The sequence below is a fragment of the Aphelocoma coerulescens genome, chromosome 3, assembly GCF_041296385.1.
Source record: "Aphelocoma coerulescens isolate FSJ_1873_10779 chromosome 3, UR_Acoe_1.0, whole genome shotgun sequence".
Classification (NCBI taxonomy): domain Eukaryota; kingdom Metazoa; phylum Chordata; class Aves; order Passeriformes; family Corvidae; genus Aphelocoma; species Aphelocoma coerulescens.
In genome coordinates, this window is record NC_091016.1 from 32,309,173 (window position 1) to 32,321,947 (window position 12,775).

The window sequence follows — 12,775 nt, forward strand, 5'->3', positions numbered from 1 at the left end:
GTGTCTTTTAATGTAAACACAGAGGCATTTTATCATCAGAGAGAGGCTGAGGTTTTAACTTGCATTTGTATTCGTACAATGTAGCCAATAAAATAAGGACTGTGATACTGAACTGGATAATGCAGTAAAACATTTTAAGCACAATGTTTGCAGGATATACGGTGTAACATCAAAAGCACAGGAAATAACTGAAACAATAGAAAAATATGAAGTACACCCTCCTTTCCATCATGCTCCATAATGTGAACTGTTCTTTAAATACAACCAGCTCTGGAAATTAACCTCCCCCCTCCCCAAGAAACCCAGTAAAGCTGTCAACTGTGAAGTTCAAAACATGTTAACAGAGGTTGATGAAATAGTACTTTGCTACATATAGAATTGTATACATGAAAAAAAATATTATACCTGTCCAGGTTTAGATGCTGCTCTAGCCATAAAACGCCCCAAAGTTCTCTTCTCCTGAACTATTGCATCCCACCTCTGAAGACAAAGAAATCATTAATGTAGCAGACATGAGCAGGTTACTGACAAACAAAATGACTAAGGTGAACATTTCGAATTACAGATGCTTAAAACAACATACTAATATATTACCTATTTACAAGGTAAATAATTGACTATTAGTTTGAAAAGAAAACCAAAAAAACAACCACAAACCAAGTTTATTTCATGCACTTCTTTGATAAACATTTTTAAAATGGTAGGTATAAAGTTTGTTTAAAACAATAGGGGAAAGAATTAAACTAATACTTCAATATACCACAAAAACGAGGTTTAGGACTGCAAAAGAATGAAAAAGAGAAACACTATTCCTCTCCAATTATACTGCCAAGCATTCACAAGTGAGCTAGGGATCATAAGGTTAATTATACATTTAATAAGGTGTCAGGGAGATAACTGCTCGTTTCTTTATAAAAATTAAAATGTACAAAGCAAGTTCTCTTTAAAGTATAATTACCTACACTTATGCATACAAAGGACTGATTTCAATCTCTCTATTTTATAAAAGGCTTTAACTGCAATAGACAGGGTTTGAGAGAGAGAAGTTGAACTTAGGAAAGTTTTAGACAGACCAGATAAAAATCAAAAATTTGTCTTACTTTAGAAAAGAGGACAAAATAAAATATACAAGACAATATTTAGTGTATGTTCCTTAAAGATGTCAGTCTTAAAACTCTTAACAATGCAGTGTGGTTTTTTAATCAGCTGCAGGATATCACTACCAAAATGCACAGGAAAAAGAGAATATTGTGCATATGAAAACACATACCATGAATTTCCTACAATCAATTAGTATTGTAGACATATGCAAACAAGTAATTTTGGGTTATGCCATGATGAGTATTCTCTGTAAGTAACATGGTTTACAAGCTTCAAGGTGCATGTGAGAAGGTGTGAAGGTTCATTCCTTCAGGCAAACAGACAAAAAGTGGCTCTGTGGTGCTAAATAGGGGCAAAACACTGATGAGAGAAACTTGAAATATTTTATTACCAACTCTACCCATTCTCACCTGCTATAAGTGCTCTGAGAGGAAAGAGTCTAGTTGGAGATATGCTATCCACAGCTCCCTTTCATGCTTAAGTATCAAATCACTTCTGACTCTCATCAGTAAAAGCATTCTCCCTCCAGACAGTACAAAAGATACGACTGCTGTTTCATAAACTTTTTAATAGACTCTTAGAGGCATTTCTGAAAGCAAGGAGTCTCCATGTATATACTAATATTTCAGATTACAAGCAAAATAGTTAATTTAGATTGTTGTTTACTTCCCAAAAAATAACAATGGAGAGTGATTATTCCTGTCCGCTAGTTAGCGATTAGTGGAATACTTAATCCACATAGCAGTCACAAATGTTCAACACACCTCAAAGTTTGTCCTGAGCCATAAAACCCCCAAATTTTCTTATATACACAGAAGTTCCAACTCCAGCCTACCTGCAAATATCCACTTAAAATGAGGTATTTTTAAATTGTCCCTTAAGACACAGGGTATACAATGTTATTTCAAGTACACTATAGAGCCATGAATTTAATTCTAATTGTTGGATGCTGTTGTAACAAGTTTCAGTAATATATGAATGGACATTATTCCATGTTTTGGAAAATTTTAAGAACACTGTGATTCTACTTAAAAATGAAAAAACCCTTACTTCCACAAAAGCAAAAAACTGTACCTAATTTTCATTTACTCATCACATTTTAATCAAAGAGCAATTACCAAATCAGGAAGAGTAAAATAACTCAATAATTTTTTTGCATTTTGATATTCCAATCTATACAGCAAGAGGGTTTTATGGCAAAATTGTAATCTCCTTTCTATTTAACATTCAGATGACCAGTTAGGCAAAGCACTACACAAAGGGAATTACAGATAATACACCTCATGCTGTAGTGAAAGCAACTGAACTCCTTCGTTGGTATTGTCTTGGAATATCATAAAATACCCAATGGCTGAAGCAGAGCTTTTTCTTTAACAGTTTAAAATACTTAGGAACTGGTAAATGAGTAGCATGCACTATCAGGAGATGATAAGAGGCCTTGATTTGAGGCAGGAGCCTATGCACACATCAGCCTGACTGCTGGACTGTCACCTGCTTGGATGAGCCTCCTGATAGATCCTGTTCCCAGCACCCACAGCTCATCCAACCTCTTGTTTGGCTTTCCTTTAGTTCTGCACAAATGGCACCAATGCAGCTGTCTCAATTCCTAACTCTGCTGAGACTGTGACCCAGAGACCAACGTTTGGGTTTTAGTAAGTCTGTGACACTCAAATGAATAGAAAGTAAATTCAGATCTTAAGAAACCTTGAATACAATGTATACAACATTACTGCAACCAAGTGAAGTCCATGACAAGCAATCACTGCCTGTTTCTGCTTTACAAACTGTACAGCTCTAAGATACTATCTTTACAGCACTTAGGAAATTAGGTGAGAAGTTGCAAGGAAATGGTTTGCAAGAAACAACTGACATCCAGCAGAGAACTTAAGAGAAAAATATTTGCAATATACAAATACTTCCTTTATTTCCTTTGGGTTATTGGAATATAAAAAAAGCCCCCTGACTCTGGCACGCACTACTACTCTCAGTACTAGAGCACAAGCTCATGGGTTAATCTAAACTGTGCACTGCTACTCACACTGTAATTCAGATGCATCCCAGCACCAGTCTATGATACACAACACCTCTTTTTGACAATTTCTCAGGTAACCTTTGAAGAGCTCTGAGCATTTCTGTACCTCTTGTTGTGTCATTACCTGTATCAACGATCTGGCATCATCCACTCTGTCTGCAGTGACATACTGAAGGAAAAGATCTGTGACAGGTCTGTAAATTCCAAACTGACTGGCCAGTTGTTCTGCCATTGCACCAACTGCAAAATGATGGGTACATAAGGAAAATCTGGGATTGAAAAGCCACTTTTGTAAACTTCACAGACATGATTTATGCTGACTGAGCAGATTTTACATCTAATAGCTCTTTCATAACACCTCTGTCGAGTCAGAATATTTAAATATCATTGCAATTAACTTACATTTTTCCAAAGCTGGTTCTAATCCTTCCTCAGACACCTTTCTTAACAAATACGAAATATTTCTGACAGTTTGATCAGGATTCTGTGCACCAGAGATAAGCAGAGGCTCAAGGTATTTCACAGCAGCATCAAGGTCATTGCTAGGAAAAGAGATTGAACTGGCTCAGTTTCTGAAATCAAGATTTCTAAACCTAAGAAGCAATACATTAAAGTTTTTTGTTTTCTACATCAAGCTTGCATTTACCAGGAATAGTGGATGAAAAAGTATTGACAAAAAAAATTTCCTTTGTTCAGATATTGTAAAAGTGAAACAATTTATGACTGAATGAATAAATCAATTAAAAAATAATTTTTAATGGCCTTTGACCTGTACAAAGTTTAGGTATTTTAGACACACTTTTTTCCTCATTAAGAAAGAAGAGTTCAGCTTGCTGCTTTAGGAAAATGTGTCCTGCAAATCTAGAAGGCAAAATCTAAACATTAACAGAGGGTATCTGAATAATTAATGTACGCAATTTAAGTATTTTTATGCAGTGCAATTAATTATTTACCTGATTTTTACCAGGCCTGTCTTTTTGGATGCAAAAGACAATATTAAATGTCATTTGGTCATTACATCTAAATGCTTTTAATCTTAAGGCTTAAATATAGCAATGCTAATATAATAATGTAGGAAGTATTCACCAAAGTGTAAACTCTACTTCCAGCATTCTAAAAGGTTCAATGACAACATCTCTTACCAGTCCAGTCTAAAAACTACTTTAATTGAAAAAGAAAATTGAGCACAATGAATGCTTTTAGGTGAAGCAGAAATACAGCACATGTGAAAGCTATGAAAAATGCTTTGAAAACGGTATCACTAACACGGATCTGCCAATAGATGAACCTGTACTGGAAATATCTGCAAGAATCTTTTTTTCAGAGTTATCAAGGTACAGATTGCAAAGTATTTGAGAATATATAGGGTGCATATTATTTACACTGCTAAGTCTTTTCATACATCAAGTTCGTTTTGGTATGGGAAAAGTTGACGCTCTACCTGCATACAACAATTTCTTTATTTATTCTTGTCACCAATCTCCATCTTAAGAACACAGCCTGCAACACTTTCATGACACGGAAATACAGGAAAATAAGCAGCTTATAGGACAAATAATGAAGTGTCCCTCCCATCTGAAGCGTTTCATTTACGTACACGTCCATGCACTAGAACTGTGTGCCAAGGACCGTTCAGATCTGCTTCCTGTGGCCTGGCATACCTGAGGCAATCAGGAATCTGTTATGCACTACAAAGGTCTACAGCTTTCCTGCCAAGTCAGGCACAGGAGGTCCACCTGACAAAACTAGTTTGAAATAAAATAACAGAATATGTAGGATTCCTGAAGATTGGTTCCTGCAAAGTAGATTTGAGAAGCTGACAATGCCCTTTCTCCTCCAAGTGCTTCCCCATGCAGTTTTACACAAAGGATAAACTAGCACAGTACCAACGTATCAACTAAACCAGAAATGCAAGGCAAGAGCACAATACTGAATTAAACAGTTGAATCAAAGGCAACTTGAAAGTGTGGGGATAATTATGATAACTAAACTGTGGCCTAAAGCATCAGCCAAGCTTTTATAATTCTTACCAAAAAAACCCCATGGAAAGACCCCATTCCACAGATACACATCTCACATCTGGCTTTCACATTTTGAAGGTAAAGACAGTATTATTTCAAGAATATTTTGTCATTTCAACTACTGGAACAGGTAGTAGATTTTTGTTTCCAAACTATATATATATATATATATATATATATATATATGTATATATATATATACACATACATATATATATATATACACATACACACACATAACCTCTGGGTGCTAAGTTCGATTAAGTAATTCCATTTTACCTTCAGATTTCACAGAACTGTTGATATAACACCAAGGAAACACTTTATATGCACATTAGAACAAAGGTTTCAAAGCTAAATTACAGCACCAAAGAAGACCTTCTATTCCTCCAAATGCTTCACACTTATTATCCCTGTATTTCATTAAATTATTTTCAACCCCAAATGTGTTTGGAAGACAATACCAGAACAGAACCACACACCATACTCAACTACAATTTTAACATCTGGGACACTGTAAAAAATGGACACAGAATGAAATGGGTAATGCAAGAGATTTCCCACTACTCTGCAGAAAAGAATTAAATACACAGTCCTAGAAATACTTACCTTTTAGTATGAGCCAATGCAATAGCATTAGGCATTAGTGAGTCAGATAAACCAATTGATTTTGTGACATCTCCCAGGATGTTTTCAAGTACTTGGAGGTTCTTTAGATCTCCTTTTTCTGCCAGGGCCTGAATGAGAGCAGTAACTGCTGGTCTAGTAGGCAACACACCACTGTCAAGCATTCCTTTTAAAACAGCCAAGGCATCTAACAATGGTAAAGAAATAAGGGAAACAGAAATCAGACTTTAGTTCAGAAAGCAACCATGCTGCTGGCATCATTAATCTTACCCTTTTAAAAATATATACAGAAAAAAAATTCTTTAAGCCCTGCAATAACTACAGTGAATTCTAACTTGAATACACATACACAAATAAAAACTTTCAACAATAATTTAGGTTGAAAGGCTGCAATATCTCCTAGTAAGAAGTATTACGCTACTTTCAACATTGAAATAATTTTTTTGTAACCAGCTCATGGAAAGCAGCTGTGTCATAAATATCCTCTCTTATGACTTTAAAGCCCTGACTCTTTTTTCTCCAAACTGCAATCAATTTCCTTTACTAAAAACAAAAAAAGTTATATATTTAAGAATAAATATAGTTTAAAAATGTAGTTTATTATTGAAACTGCTGAAGTATAATACTGAGATTTCTCTTTTTAAGTGTGCACCAAGACTTTGTTTCCCAAAATTTAATTTTTAAATAGAAGTATGGGACACAAGTCTCCTTACAAAAACAAAAACTGAGAACTCAACACTTACCTCAAAAACTCCTAAGATTATCACAATTACATATGTTGAAAACAGACAAGGTCAATCTCCTGTCCATCTGCCACAAATTTCCCAAACCCACAGTACATGAAGTCACCCTCGTTTCTCCAAGCACAATTCTTGTCAGTTTACGTTATCCATGAGCAAACACACACACAAAGACATGCCCCTCTGGTAAAAATCTCTTACTCCTTACCAGCATAGGCAGGATTAATCACAGATGATAATTATAATACCAAGGGATAACACTTCTAGCATAACATACACCCACATGAACTCCACAGCACTGCCATTCCAATTCAATATACAGGTACTGCAGAAACCAAGTATTACCCTTTACATGACAGGAAGAAAAAACATCCTGTATGCCTAGCTTTCCTTCACAGGAAATTTTCCTTCTGTCCCACATTCTTCTTTTAAGGGAAAAAAAGGAGCAATATATGGGGGGTAAGATTCACAACATTTAAAAAAGCAATCTCAGAACAGATGCCAAGTTCAAATTCCCTCCTCACTATAGATGTGGACCTCCCTCTAACCAGCCTTCTCAAGAATGAGGACAGAGAAAGATTGGAAAGCTGCATATGTGCAGCACTACTGCAAGAAATTGGGTACTCGTAGCATAGTGGATAACTCTGCAGGTAACTATATGCTTGTGAAAACCAAACATTTGTCTTTCACAATGCTTTCCTATAAATTCTGCAAATTTCCTACCATGAAACCCACTCTTGAAAGTAGCCTGGGTTTTATGAAGTTCTTGCTAGAAGATATCAGAGCTCTTAGGACTATACTTAGGGGCCTCCATAAAACCTTTTAACTATACCACATTACACAATAAAGAACGTTGATGAACTAAATGAGGTATGTAAGTGGTAAAGCAAGCAGGTTTCACACAAGTGAAAGCCATCACAGGATGTAGGTCAAATGGAGCTCACCAGCAAAAGACTACAAAAGCACCATGCCCAAAAACGTTTTGGGTCATCTACGAGCCTTAGAAAATGACCACTATGGCTGAAATATTTAGTAGTTTGCATTTTCAAGGCTTCACTTAGACAAAGACAAGTAGTATCTTTCAAATTAAAACAGAAACAAGGATCAAGTGTGACTATTCAATAAGACTGTCAGAGTAAAGCTTCTTCAATGCGCAAGATAAAAGAAAATACCATTTTGCAAAGTAATGTAATTCCACAGACTTCCTGAGAAACTCTGCATTGTGCAAAAAGAAGATTTTTAGATTACAGCAAGGAAGAGGGTTGATGTGGCAGAGAATTTAGTATGCTAGCTAAAACCCCATATAGTTTGTGCAACAGACTGGCAGAATATAGAAACATCACTCATGTTCAAAAGCAGGGAAGAATTTTGGTGTGCAGTGTTCAGGAAGAGCTGGTAAAACTTCATGACATATTGGAGAAGAAAACAGAGAAGACTTATTAGAATAAAAGCAGACAGGAGAGTCAGGGGAAGGCCTTGAAAGCTGCTAAGAAAGATCTGCCAATAGCAAAAGGAGCAATGGCGTTCACCACAAACACTTGAGTGGATGACACCTGGCAGTGATGTTAAACTAGAGGACGAATGAGGAAGGCATTGGAAAGAAGGCAAGTTTATCAGCCACAGGAAAGAAGGAGTACAAGTGAGAAAATATGTCTAAATGCTCATCTCGAGTATTTTAATGTAGCTGATGTTACATGGGTATGGGTTATTAGTACATGCATGCATAATGGAATGAAATAAAATGTAATGATGGCCCGATCAAAAGTGGGTTTTCTGGTAGGCCTTGTAAACCCAACTTAAATAATCCATTTCATTTGTACATAGTTGCTTTAGAGCTTAAACATACTGACAAAAATATGTATCAACATTGTACTTAGACTTGCATGGGGATAAAAGATACTGCCCTGCATGTAAAACTACCTGCATGCATAGTTTTCCTCTTGCACAAGAGTTCTTCAACACAACTAAGTAAGTTAGATGTAACACTGTGGAACTGATCTCTAGGCTGCAAAGCAACCAATGCTGAGAACTAAAATAAAACAACTGTAAACTTCATGCCCCGTCTTGTTGGGCATCTTACGTACTCTTCAGCCACCATTTTTTTCATTATTATCGTTACATTAAAAAGAAAACCAGAGTATTTTGTTACCATTGGTATTGAGAACTATTAAAAAGTATTTGATTAAGTTTTTAAATCAATATTATAATCATTTAGTTCACAATCATGCACATTTAACAGTCAATTTAACTCATCTGGTATCTCACACAACCAACACAATATGCAAGAAACAACTGCTGGGAATTGTTTCAGATGCTCTAAAGTATGTTAATTTCCAAAGCAAAATGACTTGTGCTGTGAATTTTAACGCACTTGAAAGCCTGTACTTTCTCTCGTTCTGGAGCACAAATTTTGCATGTCTGAAGAGCTGTGATTCATCTTAAGAAAACCCATCTTGTGTTAAATGGAATGGAAACTGGACTAAGTGGTCAAATGACAAGTACATTCATATTCAAGCTGTATTATAAATGCATGTACAGTAATTTACGTCTCTCAGCTACCACAAAAGGCTCTTGATAAGCAGGTAATTTGCTAAATGGACTCCTTTATCCAAGTATTCGAAGGGCGTTACAAGAAAAATCTGCAGAGGCATTAATGTGACGTAAAGGTCAAGCATTGTGACATACCTTTCAAATAATCCCGCCTAACTTGCGATATGATGAGGAGGCTGCTGGCAGCACTGTTCAGTGTGAAGCCCTTGATGTGGGTCTCAGCACTAAAAGAAGCAGACATTTAGAAAGGAATTACTGACATGCTTCTGATACGATAATAAATGGTTGAGCACCAAGGTGAAATTATAAAAACTACTGTTCGTATGTTAAAAATATTGCTGCAAAATATCGACCTGGAGACAGCTTTTGTGTTATCCTGTCAATGGTTATAGAAGGATAATTTTTTTTGCATTCTGACAGATGACAAAGTTGGAAGTGAGCAACAAAAGAAACAAAGTACAAGATTTTTTTTAAACAATCGGTTCAGATTCTTGAATGCTGACATATTAGATGACTAAAATAACTGCATGCCCTGCATTGTTCTGTTGTATCCTAAGCTGGATACTTTTTCTTCTTTTTTCAATAGTCACCATAATTATAAAATATAAAACTATTCTTTCAGCAATAAAAATGAAACATTTATTTTCAGCACTGTATATTTTAAACATAAACTAAAGCATATTATGAACTAACACCATATCATTTGGTTGATTAATTTTCAAATTTCTGTCATCTAGATGTATACAGGTTTTAAAGTGAACATCCTACATTTGCTGCCTTAGCCACATTAAAATTTTATTTCATTTATCAACTCCCTATCTCCTGTAATACAAAACTTCATGTATGTACAGCAAAGACAGTCTTTACTTTAGTTAACCCTGCTAAAGCTTTTCTAGCACTCTGGAAATTAGTCAAGAGAGACTAACCAGCAATCACATTGGTCTTATACTACAAAATGTTCCTGCTCCTAAATGACACGCAGCCAAGCCCCATTTTTAATATATAAGGATAACTTTACAAATGTTCATTTCTAGATTACAAAATCTCTACAGAGCAAAGGGGGGCAATGCCATTTACCATATCAGCAATCAAGATAAACCTCACTGATCATCTTGTGGCAAACAACTGAGCAGCCTACCTACTTGAACTTAGGGGCTGAGCGGATTGGGAGGTAAGCAGGGTCATTGCTAAATTGTTCTCCTCAATCCCAAGAAAATCCTTCACATTGCACACAATATGACTATCCTCTCAGTCACTTTCAGCCTCCCAGGCTCACAAATGCAGTCACTGGACTCGGGATTTTCTTACTCTCCCAACCAATCCCCTTAATCCCTGCCTAAGCACCCACTGCTCAGTTCCGCCTTTTTTTTTTCCCTTTGTCCCATCTGTCAAAGCCCTTAAGTCAACAATTCATGCATGAGACTGTAAATTACATTTAACAAAGGATTTACTTTCTCCAATCTTCCAATCTTTAGTGTGATTAAATAGATGTTAGCTACTATTACAGAACTAATCCATCATTCCAATACTCCTAAATTTCTATTTAAAACTTCTTGGACTAAATGCACTAAATATTCCTCAAAACAGTTCTAGAACGTGAAAGCAACTACACTTAGGTTGACCAACAGATCAGTGATCTTCTGGGTTGTCTGGTGTTAAGTTTTTTTCAAATGCAGTGTAGGACTGCTATTTACTCCTCCCACAACGCTTTCTCATGGAAGTTTCTCAGTTCTGGTAACAGGGGATGTTTTGAAGTTATTGGGCATTTCTAAATTTTAAAAAAAAGTAGGCTTTTTGTTGCCTATGCTAATGTGCACAGTAAGACTCTCTACATATCATTTACCTTTCAAATTTGGCTTTAAACAGTAAAAAGTAATATGTATCTAAATGAAAATATTAGGAGCTACACAACTTTCAGGCCATCACACATGTTAAGGCTTTGTAGGAGTAATCTCTTTTTAGCATGAGGCTGGAAAAGTTGTGAAGCATCCAGAAATGTGTGTGAAACACACAGATTTGCTACTCCTCAATCATAGGAACACACACTATCGCTTTCTCTATTTCAGTGAATTACTTAGAACTTACAGGCTTTTAAAAATGCTTAATATAAGCATCATTTTGTTTCTAGAAAAAAAGACACACAGATACGCCATGAACATAACAAATATGAAGTCTTTTCTGTCTTGATGCAACAGTGAGCTACTAGAAGCTTCTCAGTGTAACTATCTGGCATTTCTATGCTACGAGATGGAGTAGGAGAGTTGTGAAAAGCACAGGAGTTATGGTATGGTTGTAACCAAGAAGTTAACCAGTAATCAAGAAGAAAACCTCTTATAAAATCCTATTAATTGACTTGTAAATATCTCAAACTTCAGAGGCTTAACACACCTCCGGCCTTTTCAGTTTTTCAAATTATTTTTCTTCCTGAATTTTGAATTTACATACTACAACACTTACCTAAAGTGACAATTCTGAATCCCTGAAATACTAGGAACAAGCCACCACCTTTTTTCTTCTCTTCTAATCTGCAAATTACTGCTGGTAATATGCACTACTTTGTGCATCTTCCTTACAACTGTGTTTGAGCTGTAGAGCCAGGAAGCAGTCATGTTTCAAGCTTCTTCCCTGAAGAACCTTTCAATACATCTTTAGATAATTGAGTATCTTCTGTGAAACAAACTACCTAAATTTTATCAGTGTTCTTTGTACTCCCTAAAACATCTTTTATTTGCAAAGATTTATCAGTTACTTGCATTACAGGGAGATCGATTTATAAACTGATTTAGTTTTCCCTTGATATAAGCTATATATCCTGCAAGCACAAACATTACTTATTATAAAGCACAGTTGCTGAGAGCTATTTGAAAAAGCACTATTTGTTCTTCTGAATGCAGAACTCAAACACTTTTTCAATGCAAGACATTTCTCCAGTCTAAACACTTTTAAAGAAAACATTAAAATAATCAGTATCATCTTACACTAGACTGTTCCTGGACATCAGAAACTAAGATGGCACTAAAAATTATTAGCTTTTTTCAGAGTACTCTATGCATTAGGTAATTTACCTACAGCCACTTTAAAATTCATTGTATTCATTCAGTGAGCACACTTGATGACAACCACGGGTCTTGTTTGAGTTGAAGAAACTGAAAGATTTAAAATCCTTAAACTTAAATTCCTGTTCTTCTTAACTCTCCATTGACTCTCCAAGTGGCAATGCTTTAAAGCCTATAACCTGACCAGAACACGTGTTACAGGCAGTAATTAAAGCAAGTGTCGTACCATACAACACACTAAAGGCTAATTCAATTCCTTTCCTTCTAATAATACATGACAGCAGGTTGGATTTATTTCAGAAGTGTAAGAGTTGGATCTAAGGTTTATGGTCATCTCCTAGCCACTGGCATCACAGCCAAACATACCATTTTGCATTTGGCAGGCAGCCAGCTGCCAGGGAGTGTGGGCAGGGTAAGACAGCAGCAGGGACAAGCATTCAGGGGAAGGCTCACGGGCAGCTAAGTGAAGGAATCTTGTCTGTTTGGATATTGCTCTAAAGAGGAAAAGGCAGACTGCCAGAAGGGTAGACTTTCAGCTCTGATGCCAAGTACATTTGTTCAGATTGTTATTTGAAATGAGTTATTAGCAATACACACTGTCACTCTAGTACCTTTTTAAAAATGTGCCATATCGCCCTATGAAATGCT

At 36.0% G+C, this 12,775-nt stretch overlaps 1 protein-coding gene across 2 annotated transcripts in view; it reads right to left on the minus strand.

Moving 5' to 3' along the window:
• Positions 1-12,775, minus strand: part of LRPPRC (leucine rich pentatricopeptide repeat containing) — an 87,368-nt gene that overhangs the window by 5,741 nt on the left and 68,852 nt on the right. For both annotated transcript variants that reach the window (XM_069009738.1, XM_069009739.1), the window contains exons 31-35: positions 9,207-9,295; positions 5,764-5,968; positions 3,536-3,675; positions 3,258-3,373; positions 406-480 (exon numbers count right to left, since the gene is read on the minus strand). In XM_069009738.1, the coding sequence (XP_068865839.1) occupies positions 406-480; positions 3,258-3,373; positions 3,536-3,675; positions 5,764-5,968; positions 9,207-9,295 (625 nt within the window). The remainder of the gene's footprint in view (positions 1-405; positions 481-3,257; positions 3,374-3,535; positions 3,676-5,763; positions 5,969-9,206; positions 9,296-12,775) is intronic.